Source organism: Vicia villosa, linkage group LG3, assembly GCF_029867415.1.
Source record: "Vicia villosa cultivar HV-30 ecotype Madison, WI linkage group LG3, Vvil1.0, whole genome shotgun sequence".
In the NCBI taxonomy this organism is placed as follows: domain Eukaryota; kingdom Viridiplantae; phylum Streptophyta; class Magnoliopsida; order Fabales; family Fabaceae; genus Vicia; species Vicia villosa.
In genome coordinates this window covers 97,188,036-97,214,516 of record NC_081182.1, presented here as the reverse complement: position 1 = coordinate 97,214,516, position 26,481 = coordinate 97,188,036, and the positions used below count along the sequence as shown (strand labels likewise).

Here is a 26,481-nt window from a genome sequence, read left to right as displayed (position 1 = left end):
ACTTCTTGTTTTCGTTAATATTCAATATTTTGATTAATAACTTCATGTTCCCATTAATATTCAATATAGTTTGATCAATAACTTTGTTTTCCCGTTAATATTCAATAGTTTGATCAATAACTTCGTGTTCTCGTTAATATTCAATATTTTGATCAGTAACTTTATGCTCTCGTTAACATGCCATTTTTTATCAGTAACTTCATGATTCCGTTAATATTCAATACATTTAATATTTTGATCAGTAATTTAATATTACCTTTAATATTCAATATTTTGATTAGTAACTTCATGTACCCATTAATATTCAAAAAAACATTCTATTAATATTCAATATTTTGATTAATAACTACATCTTCCCGTTAATATTCAATTTTTTTATCAGTAACTTCATGTTTCTATTAATATTCAATATTTTGATGATATTTTTAAAACAAAAATAAATTAATTTTAACATTGTTTAAAAATATTTGATGATAATTAAAATATTTTATAATAACAAAAATCTTAAATTGACAAATTATAATGAAGAAATATTCTATCAAATTATATAATACAATTAATAATAAATATTTAGTATAATTGATTAAAACCCTAATTATGATTAATAAAAAATATCATACAATTTTGATATTATTTATTCATATATTACTTATGTTTCATTCTATTACTATTTATTCATACATTACTTATGTTTCATTCTATTACTATTTATTCATACAATACTTATGTTTCATTCGATTACTTATGCTTATTAACACCCATAGTTATTTTTAAAAATGTTTTTTTTTAAAAGTCAATAGATCTAATATATTTATTTTATTTGATAATCTCTAAAAAATTTCATTAATATATATATATATATATATATATATATATATATATATATATATATATATATATATAACTTTCAAATTTTATATTTTAAATGATTTAGTAGTATTAGTAAGAAATCTTATTAAAGTGAAAATAGAAAATAGTAGTTAGTTTAATTATGCATTTTTTATCAAAAAAATCCTTACAATATATAAAAGCAATGATATGCCTAAAATACTTTATTAAAATATGTATCTAATAATATTTATCCTTTTGTTAAATGAGAGGTTAGAAATCTTCTAACCATATGAAATTTGGTTTCAAAATTAGGTTGATAAATTCATTATTTTGGAAAGTTTCTATTAAATAATTTTGAAGGAAATCAAGTGAGATAAATTATTTTTATTAATTTTTAATGATAATTTGATTCACTCAATTTTTGGTGATACAACATCAATATAATTGGAGTACTAAATATATTTGTAAAGTATTTATTTTATACCAATTATGATATTGGTAAGTAAATGATATGATTTTAATGTATTGATTCTATATCAATTAAATTATCCCCAACGTAATGATTTTAACGTATGAGTAGTTAAAGAGACTTTTATATCTTACAAAATTAGATAATTTTAGGTAAATCATACAAAAGTATAATATTTTCTCAAAATTATATTTTTTTTAGGTAAATCATACAATATTGTAAAAACAATATAATTTTGTAAGATATAAAAGTACAATATTTTCTCAAATCTAATAATTTAAAAATACATGTGGTAAGTACTAAAAGAATAAGAAATCAAAAGTTGCAATCACATGCATTAAATCATAAATTAAAAGTTGCAATCAATCAATCAATGATTACTAAAGGTAATTATGATATTTAACTTTTTATAGGTAAATGATTTATGTCTTTTCATTCTAAACTCTTTATTTACCTAAAAAAAATATACTGTTTTTTTCTTTATTATTTGACTCTATTTTCTTATACATTTCAAAATTATGTATATATTTTTAATTTGTAATATTTTATTATATTTTATTATATTTTATCTTTATTTTTTTTTGTTCGACCTTACAATAAATAAATATCAATAATATTTTATAAAAGCAACTTTATAAATTATATATATATATATATATATATATATATATATATATATATATATATATATATATATATATATATATATATATATATATATATATATATATATATATATATATATATATATATATATATTATAATATCTACAATTTTTATAATTACTAAGATTTAATATAAATATCACTCAAACATAAAATCAATTAATCAATAAAATTTAATTATTAAAATTTGCAATAATATACCAATTATTTCCATATCAAGAAAATAGGTGTGCTGCTTCATTATTTCTACAAACCATTCTTTAAAATCATGTTCAAATCGACCATAATGCTTGGACTATTATGGATAAGAAGTTAAAAATTGCAATCACATTAAATCAAAAATCAAAATAATAAATCAAAAGTTGCAATCAGATTAAATCAAAAATTAAAGTTGCAATCAATTAAAGATGATTATGATATTTAATTTTTTTTATAGGTAAATGATTTATGTCTTTTCATTTCGAAACTCTTTATTTACCTAAAAAAATATACTATTTTTTTCTTTATTCTTTGATTCTATTTTCCTATACATTTCAAAATTATGTATACATTTTTAATTTGTAATATTTTATTATATTATATCTTTATTTTTTGTTTTGTTCGACCTTACAATAAATAAATATTAATAATATTTTATAAAACTACATTTTTATATATATTGATAAACTTAATTTCTTAATTTGACCTAACTAAAATATTCTTTAGTTCTATGAATTAATATAAAATATTATCTTATTTACATATTATAATATCTACAATTTCGATAATTACTAAGATTTAATATAAATATCACTCAAACATAAAATCAATCAATCAATCTATGAGATTTATTTATTAACATTTGCACTTAAAATATAAAAAATTAAAGTTCATTCTATGAATTAATATAAAATTTCATGTTATTTACATATTATAATATCTACAATTTCGACAAAACTTGCGCAAGCATAACCCAGTAATTTCAAGCAGATTCTCCATTGTATATTGACACCAGCTAACTTGATTTCTACTTCTACTGCTCAAACTTTCAGGGCAGTCAAGGAAGAATATTTATTTCAAACGAATCGTATAGACGATGTTTGCCACTGTCTGCACCAGAAAAAAAATCCAAAACACATGGATTACGACAATATTTAAATTGTTACTAAAAGAATAGAAAATAGGGATTGGAAACAACCCAGGTAAAAAACAAACCATGTGACGCCAATTGGTTATGATACACTACAAATTCAACCTGCAAATAACATGAAAGATATTTTCTATCAAGAAAAGAAAGGAACAAATGTTAAATACCGTCTGTCTATGAATAGTCGTGGGAATGGCTGGAATTGCAAAAATAGTATAAACCAAAATTTGCATGATTAGGTTTGATGAACATGATAGAGAATGTGAAAGTATGATCGATTATATATAGTAATGATAAAACATACCGGTATGTCCATGAATAGTCGTGGGAATGACTGAAATTGCAAAAATAGTATAAACCAGAATTTCCACGATTAGGTTTGATGAATATGATAGAGAATGTGAAAGTATGATCGGTTATATATAGTAATGATAAAACCGTTTTGGAATGTGGAAGATGGAGGGCTTGGAAGGCAGAAGGGTTGGAAGTTATGGATTGAAGAATAGAAGGTTGAGGCTGCTGATGTGGAATATTATGGAGACAGCAGCTGATGTGGACAGTCCCAATGATCAAGAAATGGGAGACTTCTACTATCTAGCTATTATTAGAAGATGCCACCACTCTACCAAGAATGCCCTTTGCTCTTTTAAAATTTACAAAGCAAAAAGGTATATTAAAAAGGTATATTAGTAATTACATAAAGATCAATATAATCACACTCTCTAATCAATAAAGTCCCTTTGCTCTTTTAAAATTTACAAAGCAAAAAGGTATATTAGTAATTACATAAAGATCAATATAATCACACTCTCTAATCAATAAAGTGTTGACACTTGACAATACAAAATCAATTTCTCATTTCAAATTATATTTTCCCTCCTTTTACAAATTAAACTATTCCTATCTTTCACTCTCTTTATTAAACACTCTACACGCTTCACAATTTTCATTTTAATTTTTTCTCCCTCAATTTTCTTTTTCTCATTTTCTTTTTTAAAATGTAAATAAATTAATAAATTGAATCTTAATGGAACGGAAAGAAATACGTAAATATTTACTCAATCGAAAACATAATTATTTTATGATTATTAAAAATTATTCATAACTATTAAAAAATATATTTTTAAATGTCAAAATTTCTACTTTATTGACGGGCCACTATCATCTAAATAATTTTTTATTTTATTAACAATTGTCTTTATTTGAGATACAAAATTCTTATTTTCAAATGTCAAATTTTTTATTTTTTTCACGGGGCATTATCAGCAAAATACATATTTTATTTTAATTAACCATTGTCTTTATTTGAGACACAAAATTCTTATTTTCAAATGTCAAAATTTCTTTTTTTATTACAGGACACTATCAACACGATACCTATTTTATTTTAACTAACAATTCAATATATATTCGGCATAAATAATTATTTAGCTTTGTTATGATTTTTACAATATCTATCTCAAAATCATATTACATCTTGCTCATTATAACTTTGCACTTGTCTTTAATTTTATGGGACACAACAAGTTAGATCAAAGCAACAAAACATGTATAAATATTAATTTGCATTTGATAAAGTGACATTAGGCACAATCAGTTAGATATAAACAAAAAGATATACATAAATTAACCCTTTCAATGATGAAATATTTTAAATATTAATATGTATTCTAATCTTTTCATTATAATATGGTTGATGAACCGATTCATTCTTACTCTCATGATAATTTGTTATTTATTAGGTGTTGAGTTATAACTCATTTGCACTTGTCGTTAATGTTGAAAATGTGAATGAAATACTTTATGAAGTGTCATGAGTCACAACCAATTAGATTCTAAGCAGCTAAACATACATAAACATAATTCTCAATTTATAATATAATTTTACACTAATAAATAATTTTTACCCGTGCGGACGCACGGGTATATTACTAGTTTCTTATATGATAAATAACTAAAATTTTGTATAAAAAAGAACGAATTTTTATATTTGGTAATTTTTTGTGTGAGCTATATAATAATTGTGTTGAAGGGACAAACAAAATATATTAATGTTTTTAAGAGGCATTAAGTAATGATTATAAATTTAGGAAGATTTTGTACTATTCTCTATTTTCTAAAAACTATTAAAATGTAGTTGAGAGAAAATATGGTTAAAATTGTGAAATCTGTTCATGTTATGATTATATTTACTTCCCTATTTCTTGTTGCAACGAGTTTAAGGGAAATTTCTTGTACCCATTTTGTACCCATTTTTGATATAGAAAAGGTTATGAAAATTTTGAATATACAAGTGGTATGTGCAAGCCTCCTTTTACCTTATTGTAGTAATAAAATTTGTAAATGTCTTTTAGTTAAGTCTTTGATTTTATGAGTTCCAAACTCAAGAGATTATACAATTTTTTTCTAAAATATTTAATAAGATATCTTCTATTTAGTTATTATTTTGGTACCCAAATGGATTGGCTTGTTGAATAACTTCTTTTATAAGATTAATAAATTTAGTTTGTTATTTCATGGTTTTTCACTAGTTAAAAAAATCCATTATCAATCATAAACTTTTCGAGCTATCTTGAGAATGTATACATTATCTATATCCTGACTATCATGTAAGGTTATATATAGTAAAAATTTGGTAAAAAAAGAATGAGAATGAATTTGTAATGACCGATAAGTTTTTTTTTTTTTTTTTTGTGTTACTTACTTACCAAGTGAATTGAAGGGATAAACATAATATACAATGTTTTTAAGAGGCATTTAGTAATGGTTATAAAGTTAGGAAGAATTACAACTTATGTACCAAAAGTATTATAAAGAGATAAAAAAATATTTGATGTAATTCATGTAAATAGGAGAAAATATGATTGAAATGATCAAATTTGTTCAAGTTATGATTATATTTCTTTTTCTATTTTCTTTTGCAACGAGTTTCCGATATAGAAAATGTTACGTACATTCAAGGTGTCCAGACGACATGTGTAAACCTTCTTTTGCACCTTTATGTCTAGATAAAGTTTGTAAATGTCTTAAAATTTAGTCATTGATTCTATTAGTATCAATTCTAAACACAAATTCAGTGCTAGAAAGTTCATTGAGCTTTCATTTAGTTTGAGTTGGCAAAAAATACTATTTTCATTATTTTTCTATTGAATTGTTATTTTTTGTGTGGATGATTATGTGAATGGTTGTAATAGAGCTAACTTCTAGTGTTTGAAGTAAAGAGAAAGATTATTAATTGGTTGATTTATTACATCGGCTCAATTTCTCTTGTTCACTTGAAGTATGGTCAAGAGAAACAAGTGAAACGGATAAATTATTCCTTTGATTCCAAACTCATGATATTGATTTTATTTCCTTTAGTTTGCTCTCTTATTACAAATAAGTAGTTCAAGAAAAGTGTTTAGTAATTACAAATCTAGGGGTTTTAATCACGTTTTCGTAAAAAAAAAAATCAAAATCATCTTTTTAAAAGAATTTCTTTTGTTGAATACAATATATATATATATATATATATATATATATATATATATATATATATATATATATATATATATATATATATATATATATATATATATATATATATATATATATAAGGAGGGTTATATTGACTCCAAGAGTAAGTGTTCAACACATACTCCAAATCATAACCATTGATTATCATTAATCCAACGTTTTTAATTAAAGTTTTATATAAAAAAATATTTCCAAAAATAATAAGATTAAATGATCAATTAAAACCGTTAGATTAATGAAAATCAATGGTTAAGATCTGGAGTAAGTGTTCAATACTTACTCTTGGAGTAAATATAACCATCCTCTAATAGAGGAGGGTTATATTGACTCCAAGACTAAGTGTTCAACACTTACTCCAAATCATAACCATTGATTATCATTAATCCAACGGTTTTAATTAAAGTTTTATATAAAAAAATATTTCCAAAAATAATTAGATTAAATGATCAATTAAAACCGTTAGATTAATGAAAATCAATGGTTAAGATCTGGAGTAAGTGTTCAATACTTACTCTTGGAGTAAATATAACCATCCTCTAATAGAGGAGGGTTATATTGACTCCAAGACTAAGTGTTCAACACTTACTCCAAATCATAACCATTGATTATCATTAATCCAACGGTTTTAATTAAAGTTTTATATAAAAAAATGTTTCCAAAAATAATTAGATTAAATGATCAATTAAAACCGTTAGATTAATGAAAATCAATGGTTAAGATCTGGAGTAAGTGTTCAATACTTACTCTTGGAGTAAATATAACCATCCTCTAATAGAGGAGGGTTATATTGACTCCAAAAGTAAGTGTTCAACACTTACTCCAAATCATAACCATTGATTATCATTAATCCAACGGTTTTAATTAAATTTTTATATAAAAAAAATATTTCCAAAAATAATTAGATTAAATGATCAATTAAAACCGTTAGATTATTGAAAATCAATGGTTAAGATCTGGAGTAAGTGTTGGAAATATAACCCTCCTCTTACTTGATCATTTAAATATAACCCTCCTCTAACTCCAGATCTTAAACTTTAATTAAAACCACGAGCGTTGATGAACTCAAACTCTTAATTACATGATGGCAATACCACTCTTTTACATGTAGCTAGACCATTTAAATATAACCCTCCTCTTACTTGATCATTTAAATATAACCCTCCTCTAACTCCAGATCTTAAACTTTAATTAAAACCACGAGTGTTGATGAACTCAAACTCTTAATTACATGATGGCAATACCACTCTTTTACATGTAGCTTGACTTTGATCACCTTCTTCATTAAGATTATTGTACTTTGAGACTGATAACATGAAAAAGTATCGCATTTTAGACTTAATTTATATGAACTATTTATCTGTTTTTACCGATTATCTTGCTTCACGTTGGTATTTCTCTCAGATTTCAGGTATTTATTTATCATCCGAGCTTATATGAAGATATTTGAAGTTATGTGAAGAAATGTGAAAGAAACAGACAAAAACATACACTTCTGCTATTTAGCAAAAGTGTCTTCCAAGAAACTCAGAATTCTCAACCTGTTACGACCGTAACAGGGGTGTCGCGACCGGGACAGTGTTTAAGTTGTGCCCCTCGGCACAACAATTGTTACGAACGGCACAAGCTATTTCCTACTAAGTTGCAAAGCCCACAACAGAAGCACGTATCAGCAGCCCACTTCTCCTATTTTCACTCAAGCTGAAGACTGGTTCAAGGGGGAACTGACGTGAGTGCTCCCTAAATTGGTGGAGCATTAGGTCATGCTATTGGAACATATATATACCCGTCAGTTACCAATTGAAACCTCTCTCCGCTCCTGCTTCAATTTCCCAGTTTTCCAGATTTTTGTTTTTTGCAAGTGTTTAGTTTGACATCAATTTCTCTTTTTGCAACCCTTTCATTTAAGCCTTTTATTTCATCGTCCAAAAAAATAATCCTTTGCATTGAGGGTTATTGTACCTTAGGATTAGTTTATACTTTCTGCAATTTCAAATTCTGCATTGAAGAATACTCTATTGTTGGAGCAATTTGAAGTATATTCAATTTTAATCTAATTATACAGGTTCTTATTAAGGGTTATTGTACCTATATGCTTAATTCGTATTAAAATTTGATTTCCATGTTATTATTATCATCTCCGTACTATTTATTTTGTATGATTGAAATTTACAACATGTTTGGCTAAATTATTTTATATCAGTATGTAAATCATAGTACCGAGGGAATTCGGCAATACTTCGATTTAATCTTTAAAACAAAATACTTTTCTGATTTTAGATTTCTAATCTAAATTTAGCTACCCTTGTCACGAGAGTGAAAGGATATTTAAAATGGTTTTGCCACGAGAGTGGAAAATTAATTAAGGCTAGAACCCGCACACGAAAGCGTGGGGATCAATCCATATAGTAGTAAACCGGACATTAGTTTTTAAATACAAGAAAGTGCTTTAAGGGTCTAATTATTTTTTGTTGGTTTTCAAAAAGTATTATTGGATTTAAAGTGCATCCACTAGGTTTAGTAATATAACTTTTTCTATGTACATGAAAATGCTAGTTAATAATTTTTAAATGAATAGTTACTACTGAAAAATATTTTCACAAATTACTAGTTAAGCCGAATGATTTATTGAACTCCCGAAGTCCGACTTTTGCATACCGGTATCTTAATATCTATTTATTCAATCCTACCTCTATTTAATTTTCGTTTCCCCCAAAAATCAACAACTCGATAGCTTTAGCTGAATTAGTAACATAGATCGTGCATTAGTAATTCACAGTCTCTGTGGGTTTGATATCTTTTAAACTTAACGAATAGACTGTGCACTTGCAGTCATTTTTCCGATAGACCTATAAAGTCCCGATCAAGTTGTTGGAGCTGTTGTCGGGGACTGATTAGTCATTTAGTGCGATTTCTCTGTTGCACATTTAGACTAGAGCAACAAAATTTTACGTATCCATTCTAGTCTCTCTGATTCTAACATAGTGTAACGATCAACCAAGAATTTGAAATAATCTTCTAGATGATAACAAAGTTTTTGTCTCCTCAGACCAGTTATGAATTCTAAATTAAATCCACTCTCTATTGGTAAGTCTATTTTTCTTGTTGTCATCGGAAACTTCCAAGTCTCTATGTGCTACATTAGGTCTATATCCATCCTCTCCATAAGGAAAAATTAAAGGATATTGACGAGCCAAATAACTTGCATGAAACTCATCTATTCTTTGTAATTCACCTCCTTTTGTTTGGACAATGATATCCCTTTCCTGAGCTGTGTCAACATCCCCAACAATCAATGTCGCAACTTCTGAAACAGTTTGTTGATTTATATTCTTCCATTGGTGTTCCTATTAGAAATTAGTCTCAGTTTCAAGTTATGAACATTCCCATCATTCAACCGTTGTTTTGCCATTTGAAATCTTTTTGCATGTGTATTGTTTTCATAAAGCATTTCAGACAATTTTTGGACAGCTAAAGGATCAATGTTTTTTGTATTTCTGATAAAATAAAGAGATGAAATTAAACTATATGGTATAATACATAATTGTTAGCTTATATGACAAGGTAATGGATAACAACATTGATAAAAAAACTGCAATATTTAGGAATTCTATATCTTTATAAAAATCATATAAATAGAATATGTATGAGTATAGTAATAATTCTATTTTGTATTGAGATAAAAAAAAGTAGGGAGATACAAAGTATTACGTTAGGCCTTGCATCCGATTTTGAACTTCATTCTCAGTGTCATAAAGGTATAGTTCTGTAAATTTGGGTGGTTGCCCCTCAAGTGGCAACAAACTACGAAATTGATGATATGATTGACCTTAAATTAGTATCGTAGGAGGTCCACCACCGTTGTTAACATTTGAGCTCAAAACGGATTTACCAAGATATTGTCTTGCATAATAATCAACAAGCGAATAGGAGAACATCTAGTAAATTATTGTTTGGGGGTAATGTGTAAGGACTATCCTTAGTGATCCTTTTGGGGTTTCTTCACTAAGAGAACTTTTGGCCAAATATACCTAATAAAATCAACATTTTGACATCAATATAGTAAACCAAGTAGTTATCTTTTGATAATCAATAAGCTTATCCTCTTAATATCAAATTTGATGATTTCCTCGCAAAGTATTAAATTATATTAAGAGCACTACAATATTTTTTGACTATAGAACAAAAGAATAAACAACAATTTAAAAACTGTTACTTAAAGGGGTATTATGTTGCCCTTTTGTATGTATGGACAAGTTTCTATATCTTTGTTGAAAATCGTCGCTAATTCACTTTAAGTTACATTTTTTAAAGTTTTCGTGTGATATAATCATCGTCTATTCACTTTAAGTCATTGTACTTGCTAAAAGTACAATAATAAAAGAGAGTCTACTCATGTAAGGATTGAGAGAATCTGTGTGTTTTATTTTGTGGAATTTGTGAATGATCATTTTCCAACCCTTGGATAGGAAAATATATAGGAGGCTTATTGGTCGAATAATGCGAGTAGCGGAAGACCACTTTTTCCTTCACGGTAGATGGGATGGCTTCCTCCTCTCACACTAGTCTTTGACCAACTTTATTTACCGTTATCTCTTGGATGCCTTACATGCCACATGTGATAAATGAAATGGATTAAAGACATCAGTTCAGTCGTCCGGGCTCTACTTTGGGAGATCGAGCCTAATTTACTGATCAATAGTATTAAGAACAGAATTAATAAGTGTGACTCTACCACCTGGACTTACATACTTATGATTTCAAAAGTGTAATCTCTTCCAAATTAAGTTGACTAAAGGTACATAGCACCTATATGCAACCCTAGATACTTAAAAGACAAAAGACTCGATCTTACAATGGAGAAAATTCTCAACTAAGACTAAGATAGAAATATATAAACATTAATCTCAATTAGAATACTCTTAAGAAATTAAGACCAAGCCACAACACTAACTCACACGCCTTGAGGACGACTTTAAAAGCCGGAGATTCTCAATTGAAGGGTCTCCCAAGATCAAGGTGTCTTCGACATACTAGAGGTGAGAAATCCCCAAATTATAGGAGTCCACTCTAAACCCTGAGAAAAGACTAACGTTAGTGGTCCTCTTAATCAACCCACTAAGGCCTTCAACCATAGCCATTAGGAGAAAGAGGAAAGGTGCTAAAGGGTTTCCCTATTTTAATCTCCTTTGGATCTGAATCTCTTGGGTCGGGAGCCATCAATAAGCACAGTTAAGTTGTTAGAAAACACACAAACTCTAAAGTAAAATCTGATAAATATATAATCTAGAAAATTCGAACTAAATAAGTCATACGCATTTCAAAATCTACTTTAAATATAAGGCAAGGCTTTTGCGATAGGAATGAATTTTACATTATATAAATTATGTGTAATAATTTATATTTAACATAAGGGTCTTGCTAACGAGTGCCCCAGGGGCACTCTTTAAGCATTCTAATTAAAGAATATATTCTATAGAAAAGTTATAACAATTTCAATTTCCGAGGCAATTAATACACATATTTTCAAGAAAAACTTATTACTTTAAGGCCTTAAAGAGTGCCTCTGGGTCACTCGTTACCATTTCTCTTAGCATAATTATTTGTATATTTTTTATTTATGATGCAATAGTATATAAATGTAGTTTAGCAGTAGGTTTTTTCTTTTTTTGAATGGCAAGTTTATAAGCACAAGCATTAGCTATGATGAACATAATACACTCAAGCAAGATGTTATTGTAATGCTCTTTCTCACTCTTTCTCACTCTTTCTCTATCTCATCTTCTTCTTTATCATGAATTCTCATACATCAAACAATCACAAAACTTTTTCTCTTCTTGCTTATTTGCTTATGTAGTTAATGATCTCATCTTCAATAGATCATAAGAGTTTATGCGGTACGAATGAATTTTACATTTTACAAGTTATGTAAAATAATTTATATTTAGTATAATTATTTATATTTATATATTTTTTATTTATGATGCAATAATATACAAATGCAGTTTAACAGTAGGTTTTTTTTAATTGCAAGTTTAGTATACTAGGGTAATTCATTTATCTGCTAAGAATATACCAGTACTATATATGTAAAAAAGTTTAAAGTTTTATTGGAAACAGAACAGCTTTTATTCTTTTCCCCAACGCTTCACTTTTCAAAACATCTAGGTTTGTAGTGTTTATAAAAGGTAACTGTTTATCGTGATAACTAATTATAGTATTTTTTTTCCAATGTGTGTTGGAAATGATGTTTCACTTATAAAACGTTTAATCTTCCCCTAGAATTTATATTTATACCAGTATTTGCATTGCAGATGATGAAGCTTAAGTTATACTAGTAGCTGATATACCTTAGGATTAAAATTGTACTGCGTTACTTTTTGTTTCCAAGTAATGGATGCTGAAGGAGATTGTCCAAATTGGCTTGAACTTCCCAGAGACGCAACATTAAACTTCCTTCTTCGGCTTGACACCATTCGAATTGTTACAAGCGTGTGTCAAGTTTGTCCTTTATGGTGGAACATATGCAAAGATCCTTCCGTCTGGAGTTCCATTTGCATGAAGAAGCCCTTCAATTCTTCGTATGATTAAGTGAAGATTTGTCAATATGCTATTCAACGAAGCTGTGATCGACTGGAAGACATCGATATCGAACAGTTTGCCACTGATGATCTGTTGAAATGCTTATCAGAGCAGTAATAATTCACATATCAAACTGTTTTTTATTTCTTATCAAAAGTTTTGGGACCGATGATTTTTCTAACTGTTTTTTGTTCAAAATTTTCAGTGCTAGTAATCTAAGGTGCTTGCGCCTTCAAGATTGCAGTGAAATATCAGATGAAGGACTTATTGAAGCTGCCAAACATTTTCCCTTGTTAGAGGAACTCCATCTGTCATATATAGATTTATCGAAGAACTCTTTTGAATCCCTTGGCCAATCATGCCCTCATCTGAAAACGTTGAATTATGCTATTTCTTGTGATTTTTCTAGTTTTGATGATAAGGCATTTGCTATTGGCAAGACTATGCCAGAACTACGCCATATCCGGTTTTTTGTGTCTGAGCTTACTGATGATGGACTGCTTGCTATTCTACATGGATGCCCTCTTCTTGAATCTCTCCGCCTTGATTGTTATGTTAATTTCATTAGTGAAAGTTTGAAGAAAATGTGTTGTGAGAAAATAAAAAATGTGTCGTTTCCTCTATACAGCAGCGGATATTCTAAGGACTGTCCAAGTGAAAATGAGAGCGGTTATTCAAATTTGGATGATGAAGATAAGTATGAATACGATTCCGATGATGATGAATTTACTATACGTTATGCTCTAAGTGATAATGAATATGCTGTGCATTATACTCGTTTGCATGATGTGATCTCCAAGGGATACTAATAATATTTTACTAATGATGTTGATTTCAAGGTATTAAGTTGTTGAAGACATGTAAATGCAAGGCCAAATGTGCTTTATATTTATATTTCTGTATGATTCCCTTTGTGGTTTATTTTCCTTGTATGATTCTATGTGGCTACGATTATTTGTCCTTTATGTTTTATCGTTTAAAATATTTAGAGTATTGTCTCTTTTCTTCATAGAAATTGTGCCATATATATATATATATATATATATATATATATATATATATATATATATATATATATATATATATATATATATATATATATATATATATTAGATCTAAATTTTTTGATGAATCAGACATCTAATTGTGTTTAATTCTAGAAAGGTATTGCAATTTCATGTTTTATTCTCCATAGCATTGTTTTAAATTGAACTTAATAACTGCATTTTCTGCTACAATATTGATTTTTTTAATCAAGATTTCATTAAAGAGAACCAAAACTTCTAACGACAAGATTACATTGAGGTGATGCAAAACAAACACCCCACGAAAAATTACACACTAAATACACCCTATGAGAAATACATTAAAGGAGAATTGACAAATTCATAGAAATTATAGTTGGTGCGAGTAGTTTTCTCAATGAACGATCACCTCCAAATGAGTGCCTTAATACTCCAAGACTTCACTTTTTTGGATTTACAACAACCGATAAAAATACTCCAAATACCAACAAAATTGTAATCAACAAAACCAACTCAAGAAGCCAATTTCTTCCAAATCAAAGAAGATACACTACAACTAAACAAAATATGATACAAAGATTTCATTCCATTCCACAAAAATCACAAGCATTAGTCGTCGGAAAAGAAATACCTCTATTAAGAAGAAGGTCTCTAGTAGGCAGTCTAATAATAAAAAATATCCAACCAAAAGCTTTAATCTTTTGAGGCAAAACCACTTTCCAAATGAGAGAGAAAACTCTAGCAAACTCAAGCTCCGGTCCTCTAGGAACATGGAAAAAAATTAAAGAGATCATATCAATTGCATACCATAAACACATTGTCCGGCTCCGCGATCCAAAACACGACATCCCTCCCTCCCGGGTTCAGCCGCACAACGCTAAGGCGCACCTGCAGCTGCTGCATCGGCGAAACCACAACGGGCTGCTCCTCGTCCGAATGCCAAACTCCCCCCACGATCAACCTCCATTGCTCCAACCACCCATGCCCGCCACCGCTACAAATTTCAAATCCAAAAGAATATACGCTTCCTAAAATAACTCCCTTAAACACTTACCCTCCATCCAATTAGCATGCCAAAAAGAAGTATTGTAACAGTTCCCGATTGTAAATCTACGTTTATCAACAAAAAAATCTACATAGTAAATTTTTTCCGAAGACAATATGTCCAACCACCAATGAGATTTCGAAATTCTCTTACAATTAATACCATCACTCGAAACAACTTGAAGATTTATATCACCATATCTAGCTTTCAACACCTTATACCATAAAGCTTCCGAACCATTTAAAATTCTCCAACGCCATTTGTTCAAAAGAGCAATATTAAAATCACGAATCCTATGAATACCAAGATCACCCTTCTCGATAGGTAACTGTTTACGGTGATTTCCGGTAAACAACCGCTAGTCTTCCAAACTATAATAAATATGATTTGGTTACTCGCAGGATCGACTAGATTGATCCTAGGACACATAGTCAAAAAGATTGTTATCAATGGCCATTCGAACCATAGTCATGATTCGTCTTCGTTAATAAGAATTGTTTCGAATAAAACGAGTAATCCTGACAATCACTTGGTTATACGTAAGTATAATTTCAGTGAAAGGATAAGTAAAATAACATATGAAACGAAAGTATTGTTAAAGCGTAAAGAATCTTAAAATGCAGGAATATTAAATACTTCAAAAGTAAATGACATGAAAGTAAAAATACAGAAATGTAAATGGCAAGAAGTAAATGAAATGCAATAATACTGAATGATATTTGAAAACGAAAGAGAATACACATGTATTAAAATGGTGGTGTCATACGTACATTTTCTCAGCGAACTCTTTCTCTTAACACTTGATACTTGAGTAATATGTGAGTGATTTGTACAAAATGAACACACAGAATCCTAACATTAAGACTCCTATTTATACTAATTTCGACCTTAACGGCCCTACGCTAATCTAATGCCACGTTTCTCATAAGAACTCCAGGGACGCCATCTGTTATTTAGACAGTTACGAAACCGTCTTCGAATTTCAAATCTTCCCGCCTGAGTCCTTCTTCGACGTGTGGCAGTGTATTTAAAAACACTACGAAAACACGCTAAGTAGTAATACTTGAACATATTTCATAAATTTTGTCTAAGTCCTCGAAGACATACACTTCTACTAGCTTCAGTATTCATTATCTTCATAACGAACTTAGAAGTCTTCATTCTCGAAGCATGGCCATCAGGAGCCATTCTTTTATTTTTAAGGGATGGTCATCAGTAACCATCTTTCCTTCGAATTTTTACTTCTTCGAAGAACCAAATTTGTAAAACGAAATCTTCAGCTAACAAATTGCCCCCAATAAATGCCTGTTTCGAAAATCAAGAGAAATAGGCGTTTCTTGCCATCATAAGATTTCGTCTCTTATTGATCTTTGAAAGTTCCAAGATTGCTGACTAACGTCATAATCATTGCTGACCCTGTTTCCAAAACGTCTTGTCATTTTCAAAGATGTCTTCTCATAACTTACATTCCCACGTTTTTGACCTTACTTCTTGATCATTACTCCTACATACTAGGAGTAAAGCTAATTTATTCGACCGCCGTTGGATTAAATCACTAGCCGCCACGTGTCCCTTGGTTTTTACCCAAAAAGATTTAAAAAGGGTTTCCGTTAAACCTTTAAATACTTGGTTTTGCACTTTTATACAACTTTTCATTCCTACTTCTTCATCCTCTTCAAAAGAAAAAAAACACTCTCAACCCTTTCAAAAAGCTTACTTTTCCAATCAAAACCTCTCCATGGCTTCATCTTCAAATGTTCTTCAACCTGTTCTGAAGCTCCAAACAACAACGCGGTCTGGGGAACAAGAACACATTCCAAACCCTAATACCGCAGAAGTGCGCGCTATTTACGCTTCCCAGGTAATCATTCCCTTTGAACTTTCTGGAAAACCTCTTGCTTTTATGGGTCCGTTACCAGGTGAAAACAATTCATCTATGAACAGATTCTTCCCCGCTTATTACAAAACTAGACCCTTAGTTAGTAAGATTAAGATAGATGAAAATGGTTGTTCCCCCTTAGGAGAATCTGCTAATACTGAAGAAACTTCAACTGTGACCCCTTTGGCTTTGGCGAAAATTAGGTTAAACTATATGACCAACTTTGTAAAAGTGTTTAGGTCAATCCCTTTAGCCAAAGATCCTGATTTGTACTATGCCTGGTTAGAAAAAGTAGAGAGAACGAAAGGATCTTTCTGGAAATCGTTAGGCATATATGATTTGATTCAACTGTCAAAAATAGGCTTAGAATATAACCAACCCATGTTGAAATCACGATCAAAATCGTAGTGGAATCACTTTTTTTGATTTTGAGGGATCGGAAAACACTAGTGTTTGATGAGATGTGAGTGATTTCTTGCACTATATTGAAGATGAACAATGGAAAGGGTGGTTTGAATACGAAACTTCTGGTGTTTGATAGAAATAGTTGGAATCAGTAGATGATTCAGATGTGTGTTATTTGACGCTCAAGATGTGCTTGATCTCGTCTACGTCAATTACACGTCATTTGTTGCGGATGCAACAAAAGTGCAAAGAAATGTGCTACAAAAAACTAGGAAGAAGGATCAGAAAGGGTTGTTCTATATCCATCAATGTGTGAATACGAATGTGTTTGAGAAGATCTCTGATTCAACGACGACAAAGGCTTCATGGGACACATTGGTATGGTGCTTTGGCGGTGACGCATCACTAAAAAAGGTAAAGCTCTAGAGTCTATGTAAGAAGAATGAGAATCTTAACATGAAGATTAATGAGAAGGTACACGTTTACATCTCTAGAGTGATTCTGATCACAAATGAGATGAAATCTTGAGGAGAAACTCTTTTTGAACAAGTAATCATTGAGAAGGTATTAAGATCTCTTACTCCTTAATATGATTACATTGTTGTAGTAATTGAACTCTCTAAGGATCTGAGCACCATGAGAATTGAAGAGTTGCAAATCAATCTAGAGGCGTAAGAGTTGTGTCTGACTAAGAGAACCTCGAAAAGAGAGTTGAGTAGGCTCTGGAAGCTTCTTTTGTCTAGAAGAACCAGAAGTAGTTTTGGTTAGAAGCCAAGAAAAGATATGGTGGTTCTCAGAAGTTAGAGCTTCTAACTTTGATGAGAACAAACATCATAAAGGAAGGGAGAAGTTTGACAAGAAGAAGGTTCAATGCTACTATTGTAAACATTTTGGCCAGTTTGCTAAGGTCTGTTGGTCAAACAAGGAAAGAAATTAAAAAAGCAAATATAGCTAGAGAAGATTATGGTAATGAACCCGTGCTATTGATCGCTTTTGATTTTGATGATAGTTATTTGGTAGACTGGTGGTATATGGACATTGGCTGCTCAAATCACTTAACTAGGAACAACTAATGGTTGATAGATTTTCACTCCCGAAGGAAGACAAAGGTCATATGTGTTGATGATAAGTACCTTAATGCAGAAGGTATGTGAAATGTAAAAGTCAAAGTGAAGAATGTTCAAGGTGAATGTGGAGACAACTGAAACTAAATGCCTTAGTGTAGAAGGCACTGTAGGTGACAATGAGCTGTGGCATAAGAGATTAGGGCATTTGAAATTTAGAAGCTTGGGGCATCTGAGTTCTAGGAAGCTAGTGCATGGCATTCCCAAGATTTTGAAGCCTAAGAAGTCTTGTGAGGTATGCATAAAAGGTAAGCAACCTAGATTTCCATTTGCACCCGATGTAGTTCCAAGATAAAATCATGCTTTGGGAGTAGTGCATTCTGATATGTATGGTCCAATCTCAAAACCTTGACTTGGAGGAAACACGTATTTTGTGTCATTTGTGGATGAGTTCACAAGAATGACATAGGTAGAACTCATCGAGTTTAAGCATGAGGTGTTTATTAAGTTTTAGAAGTTCAAGGTGAAGGAAGAAAGTCAGAGTCGTTAGAAGCTGTAGATTCTTAGAACTGATGGTGGAGGTGAATATAAATCTACAGAGTTCAGACATTTCTGTGAAAAAAATGGAGTTGAGAATATAAGAAGTGGGCTAGGAACCTTATATGCAAATCAAGTTGAGAACATAAGCATTGGGCTAGGAACCTGTACTATTGAACAGTTATAGCAATTATAGGTGTGGAGGAATGCAACAAATACTACACTCTTCCTCTATTTTCTGATGCATGATAAGTCTAAGCAAGTTGCTACTGTTAAAGGATGGAACAAAATATTTCTGCAAGATAAAATGGATGGTTTGAAGAAGACATATTCTAAGGAGGTGGCAAGGGAGTTTAGTGTCAACACTCCTAAAACATGTTACAACAACAAGTGCATAAGGATTTTTAACAAGGATAAACGGTGGAAGACCACCTGAAGATGATCAAGATATTTATGCTTCTACCAATGATTATGTGTTTCCATCTGATATTGTTTGTTTCCACAATGTATGTGTGCTTCCAATTTTATTGTATATTTAATTTGTTTTGTGTCAAGTTTTAGCTAAAGTGATGGAGTAAAGTGTTAGTGTATTAGCTTGGGAGCTTGTTTGTCCTGAATTCATGTAAAAAAATTTGACATTTAGATTGACATTTTGTTAAGACTATACTACTACATAGGGAGAGTAGTCTTTGGTTGCTTGCTATATATGCAACTATTTAGGGGGAGAAAGAGTGCTTGTCATGCTTTCTGTTGGTGTTTAAGAAAAGTGTCTGGTTTTTGCTTCTACTAGTGATATGTGTGCATGATTTCATACCAGATGTTCTGACATCTTGCTTGAAGTTTTTTTGGATTAGGTTGAGAAATGCAAGTATATGTACTAAAGGAGATTGATTTTGAATTGTGAACTTGGTAAAGATATTGTAGACTTCAAGAGAGTGGTAGATCTATTTGAGCTAGATGGTTTGATAAGAGATAGTGCAGGTTTTGGATAATGTTATAAGGTGATAATCTGGAATACTTAGTGTTCTCCTAAATAGAGATTATTCTTATGATTTGGGTTTCCCCTTTATAGTGTATTAAGATTACAATAAGCATACTCCAGTTTTCCTAGCTGATTTTGGATTGAATACTTGATGGTTTGTTCAAAATTATGGCTAAAAAGGGGGAGAAATAGTTATTGGTTTGTACCCTTGAGGAGCAGTTTTGGTTCCATGAGACAGGGAGATACTGCGATAGGGGGAGCATAGTGCTTGTGTGCCGAGGTTATCCTTTTCTCAACTGTGTTTCTGTGTAGTGCTATTTTTATGATGTCAGATAGGATGTCAAGATATCTGGTCTCTACTGGTATTCTGAATTGTGTAAGAGTGTCCATTCTCTGTGTGCATGTGTGTGTGTGTGTGTGTGTGATGACGGGTATCTCTGTAAGGGTTTGCTTCTTGTAACTCTGATTGTTTTTGTTTGCTGGTTTATCAAGTTTGCATGATGTTCATGTGTCTTGTATTTGTGATTGTTTTTATTTGTATCTCCGACTGTATCTTCCAGAGGTTGTTTTAGCCAAAAAATTTCAAAGGGGGAGATTGTAAGTTCCTTGGTTTTATGATTGGCAACAATTTTGCTATAACATGGTTCACAGCAAGATGTTGTGACAAATGTCTTGACATATTGGTAAGACATCTCAGAAGACATGTGTCCTGACAGATGTCGTAACATGTTATACCAGAACATCATGACAATTCTCATTAGGGTTTTTAGTGTGTTCTTTGTTCATTGTGATCCACTCCCTTCTCCCAACGAGGCTTTACACTTGAACGCGCATTCTTTGTTACAACACTTGATTATGTATCTTTTAGAATCAAACATATAAACAGAATAATGAATAGAATGTTTGATGTGATAATGTCGAATGACAAACACATTTATCCTTACTTTCAAATTCATTTCCAAGAAAACCCCCTTTCAAGTTGAATTAGTTGTGTTGTTTTGAATATTCTCCTCGAAAGTAACATTTCTCATGTGGAGTGGTGGACTGTAGAAATCAAGATCGAGTTGTTGCCCCCGCGTCAATATCATCATCAGACTCTCCACTCTCGCCACTAAAAAGATTCTGGGAATTTACATACCCCACTTCTTCATAATCGTTGTCGTCCCCAACCTCTTCGTCTGGGAATAATTCCTTGTTTCGTGTAATACATGCCTCAGACGTAATAGGTGGTGGTGACATTAGAATGGTAGACTCCTGACTCATTTGATATTGATGTGTTTGTGGGATGGATTACTTGTGGTGGTTCAAACGGCTCCGATAAGCAAATCCCTTAGGCCGGACCTGCTTCTTTGAGTCGGATTATGCAGTAAAAATTTGGTACTAATTTTCTACCACTATAAAAATCAACTTAAAGCACTCCTCCATTAATGACTTTAGAAAACTTTGTGATATAAGTTGGTTTACTCAATGCGCTAGAAATTCAAAGTTTTAAAGATGATGTTCTTCCTTCCAAAGCACATATATAAGGTCTTTATAACGTCAACCATGTTCTCAAATTATACTACGTGGCTTAAGTGATCAAAGAACAAATCTATGTAATACGTATTTTATAGTAGTAGCAGAGTATCTTATCTATCAAAGGATAAACAATGTTTAGCTACCATACAACAATCAGAATATATAGACTTGTCGGATATAGACAACAATCGTAATAATACTCAACAATTAGTATATTTTGAATAATGAAGAATGCAAACACACATGAAGACAAGATTCAAAGGGAATAATGTCAGATGCAATGAAAACAACAATTCGACCACGTCTATCGACATCATTATTGTAAAATATTAAAACAAGTCTTCGTGACCGGACGAATTAGAATATTCTGACTTACAATGTCTCAGTCTGAATAACAGTCGTCAGAAAAGTAGCAATTTGGAGGTCGAAAATCTTTAATTTTTTCCCTGCACCTTTTCTCCAAGCTTTCACTATAGCCAAAAGAGAAACAAGAATAACATTCTTCCAAGTCAAGAGATTCAAGTAGAGGACATCCATCTAAAATGGCAAGCAATCCTTCATTAGTAGGCATATTTCCAGAAAATTTGAGATGCTGAAGTCTTGGCATTGTTTCGGCAATAGCAACTGACACGTCGATATCTACATCATCGATATCTAATACAGTCCAAAAGCATTTCAATGTTTTTAAAAGAGGGCAATGTCGGCCAATGACTTCAAAGGTTTCCTTCGACAATTGACCGACATATGAAATCTCAAGACTTTCTAAATGTGGCAGTTTCTTAATAGATTCAATAAATCCTTCATTTGAGAGCCTTCCAACCATTGAAAGCCGCATGTGTCTTAGATGACCAGCACTGTAAAATTTACTGCAGGACATATTAAAAAGGTAACATTCAAAGGAAAGGAAAATACTACAAAGTTAATTACCTGTCGGCTATGAATGCAAGAAGATCATCCGTTACAATAAAATCAATATCAAAGATATCAATGTTTTCTAGCTGACCACAACTTTGCTCAATTGCTTTGCTACAAATCTTCACCAATTCATCCTGAAAATAATAGCGTGAAGAAGGGACCTTGGTCATGTTAATGGTTCGCCACATGTGAGGATCCTTGCAGATATTCCACCATAAGGGGCAAACTTGACATGCACTGGTCAATAATTCAATCGTCCCTAGCCTCTGGAGGATGTTTGCCGTTACATCTCTTGGAAGTTCAACCCAATTTGGCTCAACTATTACTTCTTTTTCTATTTCAGTTGGTGGAATAGATGAAGACGCCATAATGCTAGGGAAGCTAGATTGTACTTCTGGTGTTAATAATTAATGTATTCTATCCTTTTTATAATGTTTTGGAAGTAAAATGTAGTTTCCGATACACTTTGGGAAATGATGGTGATTATTATTATCCTGCATTATTAACCTTTTATGAAAACTAAACTAAACATTTTGAAAAGTGCAATAGCATGGATATAAATAAAAGTTGAACAGTTTCCTAAACATTTTGGATAGAGTACGGATTATGATTAATTAGAAGTATAATTTATATTATTGTTATTTAATTTGTAATGCTTTTTAAAATATTCTTAGGACCTTAAAATATTGAGGTGGACTTTAATTAGTTTTGGGCCTTTAGTTTTATCCATTAGTATTATTATATATAGGTAGTGTCTTTGACACTTGAGAGGCATCAATGAAAAATCAAAGTTATCTTTTATCTTATATTTTAAGTCCTTTAATTTTAGTGTTCTTCCCCTTTTCTATTACAAACCCTAGATTATAGTTTTGATAGGATTAACTTCCTATCAATTGGTGCTTTCATCCATGTACTCAAATCCTCCTATGGATTATGCTTATCATACACCTTCATCTCATCAATGGAGCATTCCTCCAACCTACTCCACACCCACACCAACACCTTCATTTCCATCATTCCCATGGGAACTCTTTACACCTTACTACACTCATGGATCTTCATCACCAAAATTTTATCTAAATCATGGATATTCACCTCACACACCTACCTCATATCCACCACCACCTAACTCATATTCACCCTATTCATCTTCTCATGATTCATACTACTACCCTAATTATTATCATCAACTTCAACCAACAAACACTTTCACAATTAATCATAAATCTCATAGAAGAGATTTTGATAAGCATTTACAAGTGTCTCGCCCTTGTTTTAAGAAAAGATCCACAAAAAAAGACCTGTATCGTAACATTTTTAAATGCCCTTTCTCCCACTCTAACATTTCTAGGGTTTTTGTTGCAGCCACCAAAAAGGCTCCATTCCTCTTCCACGAAACCACCGTTGGCTACTCCCTGTTCGAGGCTCATGGAATAGACGAAGTTGGACGAAACACTGAAGCTGTTCGGAACTTTGTTTCCGATTTGACCAAATTCGGTAAGGTTGTTCGGAACTCCGTTTCCGATTTGACCAGGTTCGGTAAGGTTGTCAAGCCTCACTCTTTCATCCCTTTTACCCCTGCCGTTAACAGCCTAGAACAAATTAATGTCGTCTCCGAAGGTATTATGACTGATGAACTGAGCATTGTTTTGGATACTAGCTCAGCGAAAGTAAGGGAAGGAGATTTGGAAAAGGTACAATTTGGTCTCTGCCATAGTTGCAGAAGTGATTGTGAGATTGTTATCGAACAATCACAAGTGATCGAAGAAGGATTCTGTGATTTCAACAAACATTATTCTTCACCTGTTTTTGGAGATCGAGATTTCGCAGTACCAGATTGTGGTTACGAGGAGTCATCGTTCCAATCTTCTTCGACGGATCCGGATGCCATCATCATCCCCACGAAGCAGTTAGAGGTGTCTTCCTTGGGTTTCAATGATAAACACCGTGTCAAGGAAAATGCGGAAGCTGAGTTGAGTACTCAGATTGCAACTCAATCCCTCGTTCCGATCTTTACCCCATCCAACATTGATTCAGAGCTCCTTGTCGATAATGTGGATATTGTGAAATCTGAATTCGAAGAGTTTGAAGCTAACTTTATTTTTGATTTATCCTCCTATGTCAGAGAGAAATTGAAGGATAGTGTTTTTAGGGTTTTCCTGAATCTCAACTCACTAGGGTGTGTAGCAGATGGTTCCAACAATGTCTTTTCCAATAGCAGATGTTATTTCAGTAGTGATGAAATTCCTATAGATCTGAAACCGCCTGAAAAAGTTGTTATGCCACTTACTGTAATTCAGAGGACGCAACCATCATTTTATGACTATGGATCAGAACAGGAGCAATTTCTGTTTGTAAGAGTGACTCTGCCTTTGATCGAGCCACCCCTACCCAAACCAGCAAATTGGAACTCTATGATTGCCATTGAGAAGAGTATCACCCATCTTTTCCAGCACCAATTTCATCCTACTGGAATGATTAACCCAGCTTCAAGACAAATCTACTTAACTTTCCTAGCTGTTAGTACTTTAAGAGAGGAAGATGCTTCCAATTACTTCAGCATTTATGGTCATATTCAAAATGTGAAGTTTCCGTACCAACAGAAGCGTATATTTGGGTTTGTTAACTTTGTTTATACTGAAACAGTGAACCTTATTTTACATCAAGAAGATATAGAGTTCCAAAATTTTGGTTTGCGCAACAATGTTGCTTCGCTTTGTGTTTTGGAGGTAAACAATGATTCACAAAGGACTACTACAAAGGATGCTGGATGGATTGCTGGTCTGGAAGTTCTCAGAATTTTGGCTTTGTTTGCTTACAATTATTCTGTTCATGGGACTGATATCTTCAACACATATTGTCCAATGAATTACCTGAATAGTGTGAGCAAGGTGTTTGATCAAATGCCAAAAAGAGACTTCATTTTCCTTTATCTTCTCAAAGAAACTATTATTACTTTAAACACAAGTCTGCAACATGTTGGGAAGATGACTACGAACACATTCTCGGTAATGCTACTAACAAACTTCATGTTTATTTTCGATCCCGGTGGAACTCATGGACTGACAAATTTGCTTCTTAAGTGCGACGAAGTTGTTATGCAATTCTTTTCGTTACGACGGTCTTACATTATCTTTGGCAAATGGTTTGGTTTTATCCTGTTTGGTTCACAGAAAGCGAGAGTTGCATCATACAAAATTTGTTGGCCTCCGATTAACGGTGACGAGTGTTTTGATGCAGACATACTCGCAGCTTTGGATATGGAAATCCATGAAGGGGTTGATATTTGGTCTTTGTCACTTGGTGGATATGTTTCTAATTTTCTTAATGATAGTATTGCTATTGGATCTTTCCATGCGGCTAATGGTAGATTAAAAGTCTTTAATCACGTCAATTCATCCAAGTCTCCAGTGGCTTATATTGCATATCCAACAACAAAATTGAATACTAAGCGGGCCCTTTTAACAATTTTGATGATTTGCTTTTGCTATCAAATGGAGAAAATGTTATTCTGGAGAAACAAACATGGCTCTAAAGTTTTGGGTGATCTACATGCCAAACAACATCAAATTCAACGGATGAAATTATAAAAACTGCAAGTGCATTTTTTTTTCCTTCTTTTAGAACCTTGAGGACAAGGTTCAATGTGAACCGCGCGGCAATGATAGAGTACGGATTATGATTAATTAGAAGTATAATTTATATTATTGTTATTTAATTTGTAATGCTTTTTAAAATATTCTTAGGACCTTAAAATATTGAGGTGGGCTTTAATTAGTTTTGGGCCTTTAGTTTTATCCATTAGTATTATTATATATAGGTAGTGTCTTTGACACTTGAGAGGCATCAATGAAAAATCAAAGTTATCTTTTATCTTATATTTTAAGTCCTTTAATTTTAGTGTTCTTCCCCTTTTCTATTACAA

At 31.5% G+C, this 26,481-nt stretch overlaps 2 protein-coding genes and 1 pseudogene across 2 annotated transcripts; 1 reads left to right on the top strand and 2 right to left on the bottom strand.

Moving 5' to 3' along the window:
* The first annotated feature begins 12,997 nt into the window (after positions 1-12,997).
* Positions 12,998-13,995, top strand: LOC131658620 (putative F-box/LRR-repeat protein 23; annotated as a pseudogene).
* Positions 13,996-21,920: 7,925 nt separating this feature from the next.
* Positions 21,921-22,893, bottom strand: LOC131656390 (putative F-box/LRR-repeat protein 22). The gene has a single exon (XM_058926122.1). It carries the CDS (start codon positions 22,516-22,518, stop codon positions 22,024-22,026), a length of 495 nt encoding a protein of 164 aa, XP_058782105.1. The 5' UTR covers positions 22,519-22,893; the 3' UTR covers positions 21,921-22,023.
* Positions 22,565-22,924, bottom strand: LOC131658619 (F-box protein SKIP19-like). The gene has a single exon (XM_058927891.1). It carries the CDS (start codon positions 22,922-22,924, stop codon positions 22,565-22,567), a length of 360 nt encoding a protein of 119 aa, XP_058783874.1.
* Between the last annotated feature and the right edge of the window lie 3,557 nt (positions 22,925-26,481).